The 22400-nt window shown below is 40.3% G+C and overlaps 1 protein-coding gene across 4 annotated transcripts in view; it reads left to right on the top strand.

The window, feature by feature from the left end:
* MMEL1 (membrane metalloendopeptidase like 1) overlaps window positions 1–22400 on the top strand; it is a 668752-nt gene that overhangs the window by 632812 nt on the left and 13540 nt on the right. For all 4 annotated transcript variants that reach the window (XM_073656486.1, XM_073656485.1, XM_073656484.1 and 1 more), the window contains 5 exons: window positions 7791–7889; window positions 18434–18517; window positions 19507–19610; window positions 21780–21838; window positions 22002–22121. In XM_073656486.1, the coding sequence (XP_073512587.1) occupies window positions 7791–7889; window positions 18434–18517; window positions 19507–19610; window positions 21780–21838; window positions 22002–22121 (466 nt within the window). The remainder of the gene's footprint in view (window positions 1–7790; window positions 7890–18433; window positions 18518–19506; window positions 19611–21779; window positions 21839–22001; window positions 22122–22400) is intronic.

Below are 22400 nucleotides of genomic sequence, written 5' to 3'. Positions count from 1 at the left end.
TGTCAGAACGGCTGCACCCAGTAAACCAAGTGATACATCGTTGGATTCAGCTTCTCTTTACCTACATCACGTTGCTCTCAAGTAGCAAAAATTTGCTGACAGATTCCCTTTGAATGAGAAAAAGGTTTTGTGATTTTTCAAACTAATTACTGGCCAGGTGGCCCTGCCTAAAACCATGTTCACATAAAGGACAGGTCTGCAACATAAACTGTTGTATACATTTAAACAAAAATCGTATTTCCTGTGCGGGCATTTACACAAATATATTGCTAGGAATCATATGCTGTCTCTTTTTGTATATAAAATAAATATGTATCAATAGTAGAACATTTGTTTGACAATCCCTAATGTGTTATGCAAGTAGTGGTTAAAATAAAGCAAAATGAGGGCTATCACGGAATCATGGTTCATTGGGGTTAGGCCTCATTCAGATATCCATTTTTTGCGAACGAGTACTATCAGTGTTTTTCATAGATAGCACTCGTACGTGTGATAGTCTATGGGGCTATTCACAGAACTTTGATTTTTCTCTAACCGAGTAGTCTGCGGAAAATATCGGAGACATGTCAGATTTTGTTTTGAGGGTCGAATCAAAAACAGCAACGCTAGTCTATGGGTTCTTGAAGAAATTTCATGCACTGTCTGAAAGGAGAAGTTGGAGAAACTTTATTTTTTCTCTCCACATACGAGAAAAACTGATGACACGAGGACCACACTTTGATCAAAGTCTGATCAGAATAATCTATCTGTTTTTCTTGTATGTGGAAAAATACTGACGTCTGAATGAGTCCTTATTTTGTGGATCACTGCATGCTACATGTAATTTAATTGGTGATTGATAATGAAACATGATTTCTCAGGAAATTGTATGTTTAGATTAAAGATACAAAAAATCTTTCTATCAAGGGGGATCGTTTCATGACATCATCACATCATCTTTTCTGTACAGGACATTTTAAAAGGATTTGTGTTACCAGAATGTACTGTAATAAAATACAAGTTTGTGATACCATGCCCCATTGGATTATTAGCGTAGTTGAGATGTCCAAAGTACGTGTTTTCAGTCTTCTTCTTGTTCTTTTATAGACCATATTGTCTATATTACAATTAACATAATCTTTGGTAGGGTAAGAATGAGGATTTTATGAAGCGGAAAAAATCTTTGCAAGGAACAGCATAAGAATAAGCTTCATAAAGATCGGACCTGCACTTATAAAAGCCTTTATGTTTAAGCCAGGAGTCTTTTTTTTCTTTGTAGATTTAAAAAGACTAGGAAACAACATGTTGGATAATTCTTCTAGATACAACTTTTCATCCATTATTCAAGACTTGGCTTCATCTTGGATCTTCAATCAAGATGGACAAATTTTTCTGTAACAGATGTTCCATGAATGAGAACTGAGGGTTACATTGTAAAATTAAAATAAGTTTAGACTCAGTCTTGATCCTAAGCCAGATAGTAAATCCTTTGTGGTTTTTAGATTTAACCATACTCTTGGCTCATTCCAGGTCCATTTTGGATGCCCAGTACAGATCCAATTTGATTCCTGTGAGAAACCATCAGGGTTACTGTTATTTATTTTTGCTGTGTTGAGTTCACCCACAGAAATAGACTTAAAGCGTTATTCCCACAATCACATTATTTTTCACAAAGCACAGTAAATGCATACTTATTGTTAATAAACAGGCTAAACCCAATATAACATTTCTATATTATACATTTGTGTCTTTTTTCATCTCTATCTAGCAATCTGTGCATTCAGATTTGCATAGCTGAATGGCTGGTTCTATTTTTACACTGCTAAAATGACATTTCTCAGCATCACCCTGCTTCTCTTTAGTGCTGCAGAACTCGCACCCCCTTTCTTTACTGCCAGCTCTCTGAGTTATCATCAAGCTCTTCTAAGTGTAGAATTTTCCTTCTGCTTCTGTGCACTCACTGCTCTTGTACAGTACGCTACCTCACCAATTCTACCTTCTGTCATCTACATCAATATATCTGCAGAGTGTCTTTGCATCATTAGTTCAACTCTCCTGCTGTACTTTACAATAGCATTGCAGAGCTGTGTTTGTTTCCTGTTGCTAACAGATCAATGTTGTCATATTGTAAAATGCCACTCTTTGGATGCATATAGCAAAAGATAATCCTCTTATGCATATGCATCAACAGAGCGGCATTTTCAGCTTCATATCACTGGTCTCTCAGCAGTAGGCAACAAACACAGCTCAACTAATTTCAGCCCCTGTGTATAGCCCCATCCTGCAGTATATTTTCCCAGCCCCATCCTGCAGTACATTGCTCTTTTCAGCCCCCTCCTGAGGTATATCTCTTCTCTCAGCCCATGTAGACAGAGCTCCATCCTGCAATGTATCTCTCTTCTTAGTTACTACCACACAGGCTCTGCGGCTTCCAGATGTGAGATATGCACTGTAATGGAGGACATCTTCCGATACATCATTCCTCACAGTAGAAGCTCTATTCTAAACACAGCACAGGAAACCAGCTGAGATACAATGCTCTACACGTGATCAACCAGGAGCACTGGAACTGCAGGATGATTTCAATGTCAACTGCAAAAAAAATAGAGCCTGGGATGGCATCCTTCGGGGGGTGATATGTGCAAAACGAGGCAAATTTAAAAATGTGTTCTCTTGGCAATAAATGAATAAATATATGTGTACATTATCATAAGACCACAGTGTGATTTGGGGAATAACCCTGTAATTGCGTGTCGAAGGTGATTGTTGGATGTATGTGACGTTCCCCCTGGGCCGTGGGGTACCCGGTGCCGGGCCGGTAAATGGTGGGGGATGTCACAGTGGCGGTGACCCGGTCCATGACCCAGGGCGGTCAATAACAGGGGGTTATTTACAGGGGATTTATATACAAAGTTCGTGACGCCACCTGTGGTATGCGGCTAAGGGAGCCGCCGCTGCGGAGCAGGTCCTCTTGGGCTAATGTTAGTGCAGCAGGGATGGTGTAGTTCTCCACAGGTAGAGCTTAGCTCCAGGGCAGTGTTGATGTTATAGGTTATGCTGGGCGTTGTAGTGCAGGGGGTGATGGTGCAGACAATAATCACAGAGACAGTGGGGTGCAGTCTTCCGAGTTTACTCACAGTTGTTAAGTTCCTCAGGTTGCACTGTCCAGCTTATCGCCTCCCACGTCGCGCTGCGTTCACCAAGCAGGGGTTCCGCAATCCCCCAGATAATTCAGAAGCACTTAACGGGACCCCTTTCTGTGTGCCTTTCTCAGTCGTCTTCCTGTGCTGGCTCTCACCCTCCTGCCCTGCGCCTCACAATCAGTGTCCCAATCCGGTAACCTCGGGTCTTGTCGGGCGACCTGCAGTCCCCTGGACCCTCTGTGGCCACCTTCATAGAATCATAGAATCATAGAATGGTAGAGTTGGAAGGGACCTCCTGGGTCATCTGGTCCAACCCCCTGCTCAAAGCAGGATTCACTAGATCATCTCAGACAGATGTCTGTCCAGCCTCTGTTTGAAGACGTCCATTGAAGGGGAACTCACCACCTCTCGTGGCAGCCTGTTCCACTCATTAATCACCCTAACTGTCAAAAAGTTTTTTCTAATATCTAATCTGTGTCTCCTCCCATTTAGTTTCATCCCATTGCTTCTAGTCTTTCCTTGTGCAAATGAGAATAAAGATGATCCTTCTACAATGTGACAGCCCTTGACATATTTGTAGACAGCTATTAAGTCTCCTCTCAGTCTTCTTTTTTGCAAGCTAAACATTCCCAAATCCTGCAACCGTTCCTCATAGGACATGGTTTGCAGACCAGTCACCATTCTGGTCGCTCTTCTCTGAACTTGCTCCAGTTTGTCTATGTCTTTTTTAAAATGTGGTGCCCAAAACTGTACACAGTATTCCAGATGAGGTCTGACCAAAGAGGAGTAAAGACCGATAATGACTTCACGTGATCTAGACTGTATGCTTCTGTTAATACATCCCAGAATTGTATTTGCCTTTTTTGCTGCTGCATCACACTGTTGACTCATGTTCAGTCTATGATCTATTAGTATACCTAAGTCTTTTTCACATGTACTGTTGCTTAGCTCTATTCCTCCCATTCTGTATATGCTTTTTTCATTTTTATTGCCCAGATGTAGTACTTTGCATTTTTCCCTGTTAAAAACCATTCTGTTGGTTGCTGCCCACTGCTCCAGTTTATTTAGGTCTTTTTGAATCCTCTCTCTCTCTTCTCTAGTATTAGCTATCCCTCCTAGCTTTGTGTCATCAGCAAATTTAATCAGTTTACCCTCAATTCCTTCATCTAAATCATTGATAAAGATGTTGAACAATACAGGTCCCAGGACGGAGCCCTGTGGTACCCCACTTGAGACATTCATCCAGCTGGATGTGAAGCCATTTACAACCACCCTTTGAGTCCGATCACTAAGCCAGTTATGAATCCACCTAACAGTTGCCTGGTCCATTGCATACTTGGTCATTTTTTCAATAAGGATGATGTGAGATACTTTGTCAAATGCTTTGCTGAAGTCAAGATATACTATATCTACAGCATTTCCCTGATCCACCCAGTCAGTGATTCTGTCATAGAAGGAAATTAAGTTAGTCTGACATGACTTGTTAGTTACAAACCCATGCTGACTCTGGTTAATCACTTCATTCTCAGCGATATAATTGCGGATGTGGCCACTGCATCTTGCAAGTACAGCAGACTCCGGTTCCTAGCTGAGTCTTGTAGTTCTCCACTAGTTAAGGGGCCAGTCCCCTCTGCGGCTTGATCCCTCCACCTCCTGGCAGATTCGGGCATACGGGTGGCCTCCAGCACTTCCCGTACCCCTGGGATCCCTTCTTTCCTTCTGGAGCCTTTCTTCTGCTCCCTCTCCTCTTCTCTCTCTCTTCTTCTCCTCTCTCAGTCCTGGGCCTCTCACTAGGCCTGCTCTGGAGCAGAGCTCCTACAGAGCCTCTGCTCCCCTCACTTTCCTCCTCTGACTGAACTGTCTTTCTAAGATGGCTCCCCTCTTTATACAGCTACTGAAGTGCTCCCCTGAACTACATCCTCCACCCACACCCACTACATGGTTCCCCCTCACTAGGTCCCCCCCCACTCCAGCCAGGGACCAGGGACTGTGCTCTCCTGTAGGAGCAATCTCGCCCTGCCCTCTGAAGTGTGGTGTGATGAATGCAGGTGTTAGGGTCCCGGGCAGTACTCCATCCTTACCTGAGAGTGAAATACCACACCTTTGGGTGAGATGCAGCACCTCTGTGGCGACTGAACCCACATATGCAGTATGGTGTTACCAGCTGTCAGCTTCCGAAATGTGGCTGTTGTGATAATCCCACCCAGGTTGCCCTTCAGATTTAAAATCTAAGAACAAAATGGACATTTGATGTGAAAATGATCAAACCTGAAATTAAATTCATTGTTTTTGAAGCGGTTAACAAATACTGTTATGGCTGATGCAGCAGCTTCCCAAATCAGTAACAGGTTGTCTACAGTCTGTATCTACCATCACTTCTAACAAGGATTGTTGCTAAAAAAAACCCTGAAAATTCCTCCCTACAAGACATGTTTTACTCCAGTCATGTCTTATTGTGTTAGTATTCAGACTATGTGATTAGTTTGCAGCATAGGAATCATATTCTGAACATGAGAGGCGGCGTTAGGTCAAGGCATACATATATGTATATATATATATATATATATGAGTATGGTGACTTTTCTTATATACAGTAAACTTTCAATCCAGTGCTTCCCTTTTAGCAACTTGGTAGTGTATCAGTATTTAATTTGCATATTTGCATGTTTTTCTATAAGTTATTTTGCTGATGTTTTTTATCCATTATACAATTTTTCATTTACCGTACTTTTATATTTTTTGATATTTGTTATTGCCTTTTAAAAAACTTTTTGTTGACTAAGAAAAGTTTGTTTTATGTGCATGTTTTTATCTGTATTTCAAATCCTAGCTTCAAAGCACATCTAAGGTAGAGCCAATTAGACCCTTAGTGGGCTCATTTTCCTCTCCCACATGATCAGTCACCAACTTTGTTGTAGAGACCTCAATGGTTGTCATAGATCAACTGTGACTAAAGAAGCATCTAACTCCTGAAACGCGTCGTTGGAGTGTAGTGCGCTGCACGTTTTCCTATGGTGTTTTTAATTGAATATGGAAATAAAGCTTTGACATTTTAACACTTACTTTGGATTATCCTACCATTATTAAACATCTTAATTTTTTCCTTTTATTTATTTAAGTTATGATGTGAACATTATAAAAAATTGCCACTGTTCCACTTTTGATAAAGCAACCATATTTTGGGCTATGAAGGGGCACATACATTGCCTTGAAAAAGTATTCTAATCATACATTGTGATCTTTTCCACATTTTTTCACATTACATCCACAACCCTAAATGTATTTTATTGGAATTTGATGTGATATAGTAACACAAAGTAGCAAGTATTTGTAAAGTCCAAGAGAAATAATACATTGTTTTCTAAATATTAAAAAAAAAAGAAATCTGAAAATTGTGATGTGCATTTGTATTCAGCCCCCTAGAGTTAATACTGTGTAAGACCACCTTTCGCATCAATTACTGCTGCAAGTCTTTTGGGGTATGTCTCTATCAGCTTTGCACATCTAGAGGCTGAAATGGTTGCCCATTCTTCTTTGAAGACTAGCTCTAGCTCACTGATATTGGATGGATACATCTGTGAACAGCAATTTTCAAGTCTTGCCACAGATCAATGGGATTTAGGTCTTGACTGTGACTGGGCCATTTACACATATGAATATGCTTTGAACCTATGCCACAGTCTCAAGCCTTTTGCAGCTTCTAACAGGTTTTCCTTCAGTATTGCCCTGTGTTTTGTTCTATCCATCACACCATCAACTCTGACCAGCTTTCTTTTCCCTGCTGAAGAAAAGCATCCCCACAGCATGATGCTGTCACCACCATGTTTGATGGTGGGTATGGTGTTTTCAGGGTGATGTGCAGTTCTAGTTTTCCGCTAAATATAGTGTTTTGCATTTAGCCCAAAAGGTTCTACTTTGATATCATTTGACCACATGCTATCTGTGTCCGCTACATGGGTTTTGCAAACTGAAAATGGGACTACTTATGGCTTGCTTTCAAAAGTGTCTTTCTTCTTACCACTCTTCCATAAAGGCCAGATTTATGGAACACATGACTAATAGTTGTCCTGTGAACAGATTCTCTCACCTGAGTTGCGGATCTCTACAGCTCCATCAGAATGATCATGGGCCTCTTCTCTGATTCTCTAATTTGTGCTCTCCTTGCTTGGGATGTCAGTTTAGATGACGGCCATGTCTTGGTAGTTTTGCAGTTGTGCCAAACTCCTTACATTTTTGGATGATGAATTGAACAGTGTTCTATTAGATGTCCAGAGTTTGAGCTATTTTTTATAACCTATATTTGCTTTACATTTCTCCAGAACCTTATCCCTGACCTGTCTGGTGTGTTTCTTGGTTTTCATGATGCAGTTTGATCCCTAAAATTCTCAAACAAACCTTTCACAGCTGTAGTTATACTGAGAGGAAATTACACACAGGTGGACTCAATTCACTAATTATGTGACTTCTGGGGGCAATTGGTCACTCATGATTTTATTTCAGGGTATCGGACTACAGAGGGAAGTATACGAATGCACCTCACAATTTTCATATCTACCTTGTCCTGATTTTTTTGTGACATTTATAAAGGAAGGTAGATTTATATATTTATTTATATAGATATATGTGGATATACATTCAATTATAACGTTTCTTCTCGTAATGTTCTAGATTAGCGATCTCATAAATAAAGTCCGTGAAGTTTTTATTGAGACTTTGGATGAATTGCAATGGATGGATGGGACATCAAAAGAAAAGGCAAGAGATAAGGTCAGTCAGTATCTTGTAAATGATCACATGTACAGTATAACAAAGCTTCACTCAACCCATAATAGCTAGGTCTACATGGTCATTTTCATGAGCACAGTAGCTTTATTCTTCTAAGTCGCTGTTGTAAGTCACTGTTCTAAGTCACTGTTTTTTTCTCCTATTGATCTTTGATGGATTTTTGTATAATGTGATAGACCATTAAGTCAACAAAAGTTATGACAGGATGAAAATGGATCCGTAAATCAAGATATAAATGGTACATGACAGATCATAATGGATCTGATACACTATAAAAATAGTACCAATAATGGTAGTTTGATATACCCACAGGATGTTAAATAAAAAGAGCAATGGCCCACTAGATTGATCCATCCATAATAGGCACTGGCAAGTTAATGCTTCAGTAACGTGGAAAACCTAATTAAAGGGAATCTGTCACAGGGTTTTTGCTATGTAATCTGAGAGCAGCATGTTGTAAGTGCAAAGAAGTGCAAAGATGATATATCGCTTGCTGGTCTGCCTGGTGTAGTTTTGCGAAAATCCCTATTTTCTCTGCTGCAGATCTAGCAGTGCTTTGAATGTTGAGCTCTGTATAACTCCTCCCACACCAATGATTGGCAGCTTTCTGTGTACACTGTGCATAGGCTGAAAGCTAAACTGATAAAAATGAACTGGAGTATAAGTTGGTATGCATGCAAAATAGAAGCATGTTCACACTGGCCATTAAACAAACAAAACCTAAGGCAGAAATAAAATGAATATATACCCTGCTGTAAGTAAATAAGTAAAAGCAGTAGTGCATATAAATAAATTTACATAAAGCTGCCAATCAGTAGAGGAGGCGGAGCTGCTCAGGAGTTGACTAAGAGGTACAAGACATCTAGTCCTGTAGTGATAATCTCCTGCTCATAAAACACTGATTTTATTGAAACAACAATACACAGCCTAATAAGTGACACATCACTGGAATCAGGGTCTCTGTCCCTAAATCATGCTGCTTTCAGCTTACATAGCAAAAATCTAATAGATTCCCTTTAAGTGACTCTAAGATGACCACTAATATGTATCCTCTTAATGCCCATACAATTATGGTTATTATCTATTTTATAATAATATGCTTCATTAGCTTAGTCTTAATTAAATAGAATTTGATGTTCCTCTAGTCAGAATCAAGATTTACATTTATGGCTCAGTGAGCAACTGAAGGAAATCAGGAAACTGACAACACTACAACACTGCATGTAGATAATGTAAAATACAGAGGGTAATGTAACACAGATTTTAATTGGGGGATTGTCATTTTTTAACTTACCATAAATTTTTCCATGGTGTTGTAGACCTATAAAATAACAAACTGATCTGTTTCTCACTGTCCCCGGATCCAGAGATGTGTCTCCGTTACTCTCTTTGTTGATAGGTCGCAAAGGTGATGTCACAGACAAAATTCCAGAAAAAAAAACAAAATGAGCAAATCCCCTGAAATAGGTAAATAAGTAAATAGTAATAGAACATATAAATAACATAGGGTACTTAGTTAACACTATTTTGATCAAAAAACATAGAAGCCATCCCACCACGACAAGGTGTGCCCAAATTGGGATGGTACTATCTCTAATATTAAAACCTCACCTTGTGCCAGCCAACCTCAGTATAGATAAGGGCAGAGCAGGACCCAGGCCCAACTGGTCAGACCCCTGCCCATGGGAAACTATATAGATGAAATGCCTAGCTCAGAAAGGTAGAGCCCTGTTTGTACAGAGTACAAGAAACTACAGCAAAACCAAAGAAATGAGCTGAATCATAAGATGGCATACGTGCAGTGTGTAGGAGCATGTTCACACTGTGGCCATTTCACGAAGGTGATGTCACGTCTGCAGGTCAGTTTGTTATTTTGTATGTCTGCAACCCTATGGAAAAATACAATTTTTAAATGGACGGCCCCTTTAAAAAAACAAGCTTTTAAGTCTTGATTGGAGGATTCATTGAGTCTCTTATCAAGAATTCCAATGTTTAATAACTGAGACAGTGATGGATGAGCACATTCTGCATCTCCTGCTGTGTGGTCTCCTCCTGGCTTGCACTGTTTTAGCTTCAAGACAGGTCTTGCTTTGGAAATTCTCGTAAACTGACAATATCAAAACAAGAAAAGAAAACAGCTCCTCGTGTAGAACATTTACATTCCTGAAATAATGATGAATCTTGGGGAATGCAAATAATAACTGATTATCTTCTCTAAATCACACTTAAAAGTTTAATCTCAACCTTTTAACACCATGTCGTCTTTAGGTCCAACATTCTGTATGGATTTATTTCTTTACACATCTTAATAGACAGTTTTTTATTCTAATATAGAGCTACAAACCCAATGGAATTAAAGCTTCAAAGTTTTAAGGTTAAAAGAAGACACAAGTCCATCGAGTTCAACCTATAGCCTAACATGTTGATCCAGAAGAAGATAAAAACCATATGGGCAGATGTTAATTGCCCCATATTATGGGGAAAATTCCTTTCCAACTCCCCAACCGGCAATCAGACTAGTTCCCTGGATCAACGTCCATCACAGAATCTAGTGTCCATAACCTTTAGTGTTATATGTATCAGGAAAGGCATCCAGGTCCTTCTTGTACTTTTATACTGAATTAAAGAGGTTGTCCACTACTTTTACATTGATGGCCTATTTTTAGGAAAGTTCATCGATGTCTGATCGGCTGGGGTCCGACTCCTGGCACCCCTGCTGACCAACTGTTATTGGATAGTAGGCGAATGTGCAGTAACAAGCCCAAGCCACTAAAAGTAGATGGCCAGCTCCACAAGTAAGTATTTCCGGCCAGCGACCGCCGCCTCTGAAATCGATAACAGCTGATTGGCGGGGGTACCGGGTATCGGACCTCGGCCAATCATCCATCAATGTAAAAGTGGTGGACAACCTCTTTAACTATTACAACATCATGTGGCAGATAGTTCCATAGTCTCACTGCTCTTCCAATAAAGATCCATAGTCTTACTATGGGTGCAGTAAAGAATCATGGTGATGATGATTAAACCTTAAGTTCTAGGGGATGCCCCCTTCTCACCGTTGCAGGCCTAGGTGTAAAAAGATCTCTGTACTGTTCCTTCATATATTTATATATTGTAATAAGATTGCTCTAAGCCTTTGTTTTTCCTAGCTGAATAACCCTGAGTTTGCTAACCTGTCTTGATATTGCTGTCTACCCATTCTCTTAATAACCTTGGTTGCTCTTCTCTGCACCCGTTCAACTATGTTCTTCTTATACACTGAAACCCAAAATTGTACAGAGTGTTCTAAGTGTGACTGCACTAGTGTCTTGTATAGAGGCAAAACTATGTTCTTGTCATGAGTATCTATGCCTCATTTAATGCCCTTTCATCGCAGCCAATTTATATTTTTGCACTTTTGTTTTTTCCTCTACCTCTTCTAATAGCTATAACTTTTTTATTTTTAAAGGAACATAGCTGTATGTCAGCTTGCTTTTTCTGGTGACGAGTTCCACCATTAATTTTACCATACAATGCGCTGAGAAATGGGGAAAAAAAATTCAAGTGCAATGAAATCATGAAAAAAAAAACAGCTTTAATTGTATGGTTAAAATGACTTGGCAATAACATTCTTTAGATCAGTACAATTATAGTGATACCAACAGTGTATAGTTTATTATTATTTTAGTAGTAAAAAAAAATGTAACAAAATTATAAAAAAAAAATTGATTTGTGACACCATTTTCTGAGACCTGTAATTGTTTACTTTTCCATTGATTTAGCTGTGGGAGGGATTATTTTTTGTGTGGAAAGCTGACTTTTTTATTTATACTATTTAGCGTATATGTGATGTTTTGACCACTTCTTATTGCATTATCTTTATGAAGTGCGATGACAATAAACGCCCGTTCTATGTGATTCAAATTGCAAGTTTTTTTTAAATTGTGTTAATATTTTTTAAATCTTTTTTTTCCACTCTTTACTGTTTTATAGTCCCCTTAGTGGACTTGAACCTGTGATCATCTGATTGCTTGTTATATAAACTGCAATACAGCTGTATTGGAGTACATAGCTGAAAAGGTCAGGTCCAATGAAGCTCAGCCTACACTGTGTTCCAAATTATTATGCAAATAATATTTTCTCAGATTTTCCCAAATTACCTATATGAATTGCAGTCATTGTAATTTTCCAGTAAAATAACTATTAGAGTACAATTGAAAGGTTTTTGTACAAACTGACTATGATAACAGTATATTTTTAAAAAAATAAAAAACTCAAACTGCACTCAAAATGCATGTTCCAAATTATTATGCACAGCAGAGTTTTCAACCTTTTCATTTTAATAAAGAACAAAAAAATGGTCATTTTTGAAATTATAAGCATTAGCAGGTTATTACAAGCTGAAATCAAACAGTTTTCAACTCAAAACTTTATTCTAGGTGATGTTACATTTGCACATAGGACCCCTTGTTGGAAAGGAGCTTCTGAACTCTCTCGTCCATTGAATTTGTCAGGTTTTGGATGGTTTCTGCTTCAATTGTTTTGCATGAGGACAGAATACCCTCCCAGAGTTGTTGCTTAGATGTGAACGGCCTCCCGCCATCATAGACACTCCTTTTGATGATGCTCCAGAGGTTCTCAATGGGGTTGAGGTCAGGGGAGCATGGGTGCCACACCATAAGTTTGTCCCCTTTTATGCCCATAGCAGCCAGAGATGCAGATGTGTTATGTGCAGCATGAGAAAATGGCCGCGGCGTGAAGGGTTTAAACATCTGCCAATTGGATGCATATTTGCCATTACTTAATAGCCTGTTTAGACAAGCGCACAGGACGATTAATAGTAGATTGTTCTGTGCACATAGACTATCATTGTATATACTGGACATGTGCTGCTGAAAACTATGAGATAAAAGATTATTTCACCCAACGAAGGAGCGTTTTGATCATTCATCCAATGATTGGCAGCTTGTTTACACTGCACAATTATCGGGAAGCGAGCACTAATTGTGCAGTGTAAGGTTACGTTGACACACACGGTGGTCATGCTGTGGCTTTTAACCACATAGTGTCACTTTGGTCTTTTACTGCCTCTCTGCACAATCGCTTAGTCTTGGAGGGAAACAGCTGTTTCACCTGCAAGACCGCATGGATGACATGCTTTTCCCCTGTTTCCGGTCCCTTCAAAATAAACTATAATCTAATAAATTTACCGCCCAGTCGTAGCTATCGTCTAGCCAAGTCTCTGTTATACCTACGATGTCATACCTCTCCTCCGATATAAGCGCCCGCAGCTCATCCGCCTTATTGGTCAGGCTTCTTGCGTTGGTCAGCATGCAAGATAAAACTTTGGGGTTATTTAGCATCCTATACTTCTCTAACGATCTAACTGTACTATCCCCACCCCCCTCTCCACCCTCATTATATTCACTTCTCCCCTTCCCCCTTGCTTGCCTCACATCCCACCTATTTCCTTGGTTTCCCCCCCCGTCTCTAGTTTAAAAACTCCTCCAACCTATTAGCCATCTTCTTCCCCAGCACCGCTGCACCCTCCCCATTGAGGTGCAGCCCGTCCCTACGGTAGAGCCTGTAGCCGACCGCGAAGTCGGCCCAGTTCTCCATGAACCCAAACCCTTCTGCCTTGCACCAACTCTTTAGCCACTTATTCACCTCCCTAACTTCCCGTTGGCGCTCCTGTGTGGCTCGCGGGATTGGTAGTATTTCTGAGAAAACTACCTTGGAGGTCCTTGCCCTAAGCTTCCTACCTAGGTCCCTGAAATCATTTTTAAGGACCCTCCATCTACCACTCACTTTGTCATTGGTGCCGATGTGGACCATGACTGCTGGGTCTTCGCCAGCCCCACCCAGTAACCTGTCAACCCGATCCGCGATGTGCCAGACTCGAGCGCCAGGGAGGCTGCACACCGTTCGGCGATCCCGGTCTTTGTGATAGATTGCCCTGTCTGTCCCCCTAATAATAGAGTCACCCACTACCAGAACCTGTCTTGCCTGCCCTACACTTCCCCCCTCCCCCTCATTACTGGAGCATACACTCCCCCGGCGGTCAGAGGATCTGTCGTGCTCCAATAATGCTGGTTCTGAACCAGCCTTCCTATACTTCTTCCCTCTATCCCTCCTAACTGTTATCCAGCTCCCTGCCTGTTCAGCCTGCACTTCCCCTCTATGCTCCACCCCCAGTATTGACCCATTGAGTGTCTGCTCGGTGAGCAGCAAACTCCGTTCCATGTTGTCGATGCTCCTCAGTATCGCTATCTGAGCACTTAGATCCAGAATTTGGGCTTCCAAGTGCACGATATGCTCACATCTCTCGCAGCAGTATGGATCCTCGAGCGATTGCTCACGGAATGCATACATTGCGCAAGATGTACACTGCATGGCTCCGGCCAACATGGACGTCATTCTAAATATGGGGATACAGTCAGTATATATATACAAGTACAAAACACAATTATTTATATATAGGTGTATGGACGGGGATCAATTAGGGATGTGCAAGTGTATCAATTAGATATCGGCGGAGGATCAGTTAAGTATGGACAGGGAATCAATGAAGTATCAAGTATGGATGGGGGAATCAGCTAAGTAGGTCAGGTGGATTAATTAAGTAAAAAGTAAAGTAAAAGAATGAAATACAGTCAGCAATTCAGTCCTAAGTCCTCCCTTCCAAACTCCCTGAATCCAAAGTCACTGAAAAACAAGTCACACACTTACTTTCATTCGCACTTACGCTCCGGACACACGCAGCTCGTTCACACTCGCAAACGCAATTCACACAGGTATTTTCTGCAGGATTCCCAATACCTCTTCACCTTCACCTCAATGCACTTCCAAAAAGGAGTCTGCTTATATGTAAAGTCATGTCTAAAACCCAGACAAAGGGAAGATATCGGAGAGGGAGAAGAGGGGGTCAAGTCCATGTGGGTAGAGATAGAGGGGGCAAAAAATAATAATAAAATATTACTGGGGGTCTGCTATAAGCCACCAAATATAACAGAGGAGAATGAGAATCTGCTATTAGGACAAATAGACAAAGTAGCAAAACATAATGAAGTGATTGTAATGGGGGATTTCAACTACCTGGATATTGACTGGGAAACAGAAACCTGTAGATCTCAGAAAGGAAAAAGGTTCTTGACAAATATTAAGGATAATTATCTCTCCCAACTAGTGCAGGAACCAACGAGAGGGAAGGCCGTGTTGGACTTAATATTGACTAATAGGCCTGATAGAATAACTGAGGTACAGATAGGGGGGCACCTAGGTAATAGCGATCATAATATTATCGACTTCAAAATGCCCTTCAGTAGGGTTATCAATAAGGGAACAACAAAAACATTAAACTTTAGGAGGGCGAAGTTTGATCAGCTGATAGAAAACCTTCAACTTATTGACTGGGACAAAGTACTTAATCAAAGGAATACGAATAGTAAATGGGAAACCTTCAAAAGAATTCTGAATACTCAGTGCGAGAGGTATATACCGTATGGGAATAAAAGGGCCAGAAATAAGAGGAAACCAATATGGTTGAACAAGAACGTAAAAGGGGCGTTAAATAGCAAAAAAGAGGCATCCAAGAGATTAAAACAGGAAAACAGTAAGGAGGCACTAATGTGTTACAAGGAAAAAACGAGAACCGGTAAAAAACAAATAAAAATAGCGAAGGAGGAAACAGAGAAACGTATTGCTAGGGAAAGTAGATCAAATCCCAAACTGTTCTTTACGTATATAAATAGTAAAAGGATTAAATCAGATAATATTGGACCGATAAAAAGTGAGGAAGGCAAAATCATAGAGAAAGATGAGGATAAAGCTAATCTATTAAATAATTTTTTTTCGACAACTTTCACAAAGGAAATAGAACTAACAGGAGAAATGAGAAGTGACAAGCTTAATCCTCCACTAAGTATGACTAATCTAACCCAAGTTGAGGTACAGAAACGCCTCCGTAACATTAAAATAAACAAATCACCAGGACCTGATGGCATACACCCACGGGTACTAAGGGAACTAAGTAATGTGATAGACAGACCGTTATATCTTATATTTAAGGACTCTGTTGAGACTGGGTCTGTACCACTTGATTGGCGACAGGCGAATGTAGTGCCAATATTCAAAAAGGGAGCGAAAAGTGATGCCGGAAACTATCGGCCGGTGAGTCTGACGTCCTTTGTGGGCAAAATTTTTGAAAGCTTCATTAAAGAGGCAATTACGGAGCATCTTGATGCTAATAATCTTTTAATCCCGAACCAACATGAGGAATCGCTCCTGCCAAACAAACCTGATTGACTTCTACGAGGAGGTTAGCTCTCGATTAGATCAGGGGGAACCAGTGGATGTCGTGTATCTCGACTTCTCAAAAGCGTTCGATAGCGTGCCACATAATAGGTTGGTATACAAAATGAGAATGATGGGGCTGGGGGAAAATGTCTGCAAGTGGGTAGCTAACTAGCTAAAGGATAGAAGGCAGAGGGTGGTTATAAATGGAATATTCTCAGATTGGGTAAGCGTCACTAGTGGGGTACCACAGGGGTCTGTACTAGGCCCAATGTTATTTAATATTTTTATTAACGACATAGTCAACAGGATAAATAGTAAAATATCAATATTTGCAGATGACACAAAGTTATGTAAAACAATTAATACAAAAGAGGACAGTGCAGACCTACAGAGGGATTTGGATAAGCTGGGTAGGTGGAGCATTAAATGGCAAATGAGGTTTAACGAGGAGAAATGTAAGGTCATACATATGGGAAGGAAAAATGGAAGTCACCAGTACTCACTGAATGGGAAATCATTGGGGAATTCAGAGATGGACAAGGACTTGGGCATCTTGATTGATAGCAAACTAAATTGGAGTGCCCAAAGTCAGGCCGCTGCTGTAAGGGCAAACAGGGTAATGGGATGTATCAGAAGAGGTATAGCTGCAAAGGATGAGAACATTGTTCTTCCACTGTACAAAGCACTGGTCAGACCACACTTGGAATACTGTGCTCAGTTATGGGCCCCAATATATAGAAAGGATATAAATGAGCTTGAAAAGGTACAAAGGAGGGCAACAAAATTAATAAAGGGAATGGAGGGACTGCAATACCCAGAGAGGTTGGCAAAACTAGGACTATTCAGCCTGGAAAAGAGAAGGTTGAGGGGGGACATAATAAATGTGTACAAATATGTTAGGGGACAGTATAGAGATCTTGCCAGGGATTTGTTCAAAAGGAGGGATATTACGGTAACAAGAGGGCATTCACTAAGACTGGAAGAGAAAAAGTTTCAGCACCAGCATAGGAAGGGGTTCTTTACGGTAAGAGCAGTGAGAATATGGAATTCACTGAGTGAGGAGATGGTAATGTCAGATTCACTACACCAGTTCAAGCAGGGACTGGATGCATTTCTAGATACCAGGCAGATTTCAGCATATACTTAAAAATAAAATAAAATAGTAGGTTGATACAGGGATTTATTCTGACTGCTGGTTTCAGAGTCGGGAGGGAATTTTTCCTCAGGTGAAGATTGGCTAAATCATTTGGGGTTTTTGCCCTCCTCTGGATCAACTTTAGCAATTACAGAACTAACAGGTCGAACTTGATGGACGCAAGTCTTTATTCGGCTTTACAAACTATGTTACTATGTTACTATGTTATGGCACAGAGCCGTTTACAGACCTGTAGACTTTCTCTTGAGGCTGTACACCCCTCTGTTTGCACTAAAGGATAAGCTGAGTACGTTTTAGTTTAGTTGCCCTTCAAATTCAATGTATGAAAAGTAGATAGGAATCTCTGCCTAGAGGTGGCTGCAAAAAGTAATAATTTTGTCATTTATTTGTCTATGTCACGTATTTAGAGCTTTGTGTTAGAAAAATCTCACTGCAACAGACGCATAAGAGGAATACTAGCGCCATTATATCCTTGTTACACTTGTGCTGAAACGATCTACAATAACTTTATCTCAAAAATTACTACGATTAAAAATGCTTTTTTTTGAGGAATTATTATTACGACTCGTACACACAACCGAATTTCCGTTCCGAGTTCTCTCCATGAAAAAAACGGACAGCACTCGGTCAAATGATATTGATGGGGCAGTGCTGATAAAAAATTTTCTTCACTTCAAGTATGCATATGAAAAATATCGCAACATGCACTAGTTTCTTCGGTAAATCGGATGAAGCTCAGCTTTTTAAGTCTATGGGTGCATAAAAAAAAAACAGGATGCCACAGTTTAGCATCCACATAATCCTGCAATTCTGTAACACAGGAAACTGTAAATGGTCTGGTAAATGATTAATAGCTGCTGCTGTAAAAAAAACGGACTGCACATGGATAACAAGTGAGAAAAAAATTGTGACATTTTTCTGGATGAAACTCTGGCCAATTTTTTTATACGCTCGTGCGAACCTACCCTTACACTCGGACATTCTCCACTCCTGATATTTGCAATTTGTAGAGTAGAGCAGTGGGAATCGATGGTTTCTGAACTGCTGCAGATATGAATGGTATCCTCAACTTGTTCTTACACTTGATATTTTACAGGCACTGTCAATTAAGGAGCAAATTGGTTATCCAGACTATATTCTGGAAGATCAAAACGATAAATTGGACCAGGAATCAGCTTCAGTAAGTACAAAACCAGCAATTTACTGGGATCATTCTGCTTACTCTTCTGAAGTAATGCAGACATAACAATGGTGGTAAACCACAAGACTGAGTGGTGAATGGGGTGGAAATTAGTGCCAAAAAACATGTGGCCTGGAGGGCTGTCCAACTGGCAAAGGACAGCCTCTCTGGTTTTCTGCAACTGTGCAATCTCAGGACTAGAATGAGAATTTGCATAGGGTAGTACCTGCTTATAAGTTGGATACCAGTGATCATGAGATCACAAGCCACCAAGCAAAATGGACCACAAATTATTGCATTGTAGGGTCAGGGGTGCAATACCTTTGGACCAAGAACACAAACTAAATTGCAATATGAGAATTGGTTTTGCAAAACATGCTTGGGATATTATTGTTTTTTTCCTTAATATGAAGGTCACACAAATATGAAAGAGATCTGAGATGGCTTGGTGTGTTGGGGTCACAGCTGGGCCGCTAATGTGGTTTGTACCGCTGTTCTTGCGCCACTACATGTGAAATTGGCAGTCCCCAGTAGATAATGACAGCTTTAGTTCTGCGTCTGCTTGTTAGTATATTCTCCCCAATTTCTGTGTTCTTTAGCGGATACATTGAAGGGATGAAATCAGTTTTAATTGTGACATAGCGACTCAAGAAAGAAAGACAGCTCTTCACCGCCGCGTATTTTTTAAATAGCTCTAAGTGTCATTGGTTTTGACTCCCACGGTTCAAGTCACCTTCTCCAGGTCACAGACATCTGGCTGGAGTTCCTTTGATTTGCAGTAACTTGAACAGTACTTGTGACAGCTCTGAGCGCTTTCATAAAATGCTTATACAGGAGAGGGAAGGTCAGCATAATTGCAATGCTTTCACAAGCTGAATAGTATTGAAAGTCAGCCTGACAAATATAATGGTTTCATAAAATACATAGATCAAGAAGGATACATCTAATGCATGAAACACAGATTTTTTTGCTCTCTCTTTTCTCCACAGTTGAACTTCAGTGAAGAGAAATACTTTGAGAACATACTGGAAATCTTAAAAGCAACAGCACAAAAGAGTCTAAAAAAGCTAAGAGAGGCGGCCGACCCGGATGCGTATGTATTAACTCCTAAAATGTTTTCATACATTTAAAAGGAACTCAACAGGCAATGTGGAATGCCTTATTACAGTGGTACCACCACATTCCCTCACAAATTACAAGGGGCGCCTGTAACAAATTGGACAATCCAATTTCGGAAAATGCTAATAGCATGATGACCACTTTTAGGACCCATGTGGTCCCTTGTAGAGTATTAGGGAACTTGAATGCAAGTGTTTAAAGGGGTTTTCCACTATTGAACAGCCCCAGCTTAATCGATTCAAGACTCCAATTAAGATAAAAACAGTAAATACTCAGCTCCCACAGTGGCACTGTTCCAGCAATGTGAGCACCGCTGCTCAATGAGAGTGAGGTGACATGTTGTGTCACATGCCAGCTGCAGCCAATGAGCATCCACTCTTTGGCTGCAGATCATTGCTATTTTGTCAGGGCGGACATCCTCTATGATGAAATGAAATAATAAAGGCTGTGACTGATGAGTGGACGCTCATTGGCTGCAGCTGGCACTTGAGACAAGTCATATCACTCTCTGGGTGTCACTGCAGGGTGTGTGATTTATCCGCGCTGTTGGTAAGCAATGAAGGTCCAAATAGATCAAACCGTACGGTTTGTGTCCTGAGGAAGAAGTCTGGAATGACTTTGAAACGCATTGATTAAAGAACCTGAAATACTTCCATTTGGATCTTCATTGCCTACCAGCAGCACGGATAAACCACATTTGGCTCCTCTTTTTCTCTTTCCTGGTCTGAAGACCTGTGGATCTGCAGCCGCTCTTTTAATGCATATTCATGGTTGTGTGTCACACAACCTTATCAGGTTAGCATATCCTTTAATTGCATAATTGTTATTCTCAGACAAAACCCTATTTGCGGTTTTTGCTCCTAGCTTCTACTGCAGGGTGTAAGTATACTGTAAATTGTTTTTATCTTAATTTGAGTTCAGAAATGATTAACCTTGGGTTATCCAGTAGTTGACATCCCCTTTAACTTTAACTGCAGAGTAGTGATGAGTGATCGTGCTCGTTTAACCCTTTCGCCGAGCACGCTCGGGTGCTTACCTAGTATCTTCGGCAAGCTCGTATATTAAGTTCAAGTCCCGGGCGTCTGCATGATTTATGGCTGTTAGTCAGCTTCACCACATGCAGAGATTGCCTGTTTGTTAGGGAATCCTCACGTGTTGAGGCTGATTATCAGTCATAAATCATGCAGGCAACTTAATATACGAGCATGCCAAAGATACACGGAAAGCACCCAAGAGTGCTCGGCGAAAGCATTAAATGAGCATGCTCGCTCATCACTACTGCAGAGTCATCACAAGGAACATTTAAAGATTTTCACCTATTGACATCAATGGACTGCATTTGTATTAAACAGATTGTATTGCGTCTTCTAGAGATGTTTTGTAGGTGCTGTTTTCTTTGGCAAATAGATGAAAATCAAGCAAGGGACTCCCCTCAAATAACAGGAAATGTCCTAATAGCATATTGAAAATTAGAAAAACCCTTTAATATTTCTCTATCAGTCAATGGATGTCTACTTTCTACATGGGCAAACACAAAAGTGACCAATAGAAAAAAATGTTCTACCAAAACTCATTGAAAAATATAATCAAAATCATCAAGATCAACTATAGCTAAGAGAGTATAAACATCAAGGCCAACTACCACCAAGGGTGTATCACCATCAAGGCCAACTGCAACCAAGGGTATAAAATATCTAAGGCCAACTACCACCAAGGGCATAAAAACATCAAGGCCAACTACCGCCAAGGGTATAAAAATATCTAAGGCAAACTGCCACCAAGGGCATAAAAACATCAAGGTCAACTGCTACCACCAAGGGTGTATGAATATCAAGGCCAATTACCTCCAAGGGTGTATAAACATCAAGGTGAACTATGACCAAGAGCACAAAAACATCAAGGCCAACTACCACCAAGGGCGTATCTACAGACATGCCAACCATTAACTTTTCAGGGCATATATATGTTTATGGTCACAATAACCCATCTTTTACACACATTAAACACAAGTATTATGAATGACACGTTAGGTTGGGGGAGCTGTGACAAAATTTGCATCTGATTGACCCAATTTTCCACCTGAATGTAGAGATTATCTTCAGATTACTGTTGTAATAACTGTCCCTGTGTTACTCTGTTTTAGTTGGATAATTGGTGCAGCAGTGGCTGATGCCTTCTATTCCCCTAATCGCAATCAGATTGGTGAGTTACTCAGAAAAAGGGTTCAAATTGGTGATGAACTATAGTTTTGTTGGGTTACCATAGTGTCAGGTATGCCAAACCCAATGTTACTCACCCAATTCATCTCTTGTCTATATCATTAGATCAAATACAGCTAATAACTATTTTATTCTGTGCTTTACAGTATTTCCTGCTGGGATCCTTCAGCCTCCATTTTTCAGCAAACAACAGCCGCAAGCATTGAACTTTGGTGGAATCGGTATGGTCATTGGTCACGAAATCACTCACGGCTTTGATGATAATGGTAATGATGAGAAGTAACTGATGCTTTACTACTACGTCATTGAGGTACCAGTGGTGCATTTATGGAATAAGTAAATAGTAGTTCTGTATGTTTTTTGTTTTTTTTCCTTTTAAAGAAACTTTATTGCAAAAATAAGAAGAAAAAAAACAAGTCTTCGACATCCTTGAGGCCAGCTCTAAGGCGTAGATACAAAGGAGTTTCTGTTAGTCACGTTGGACAAACAGGTCTAGATTCAGAAATTAGCCGTTATTCATAACTGTCATAGCTGTCTCTGTATGA

Source organism: Phyllobates terribilis, unplaced genomic scaffold (genome assembly GCF_046119375.1).
Source record: "Phyllobates terribilis strain yellow unplaced genomic scaffold, ASM4611937v1 Scaffold_12__6_contigs__length_324123572, whole genome shotgun sequence".
NCBI lineage: Eukaryota > Metazoa > Chordata > Amphibia > Anura > Dendrobatidae > Phyllobates > Phyllobates terribilis.
Note: the sequence above shows the minus strand (reverse complement) of the source record. Positions and strands in the feature narration are given on the sequence as shown.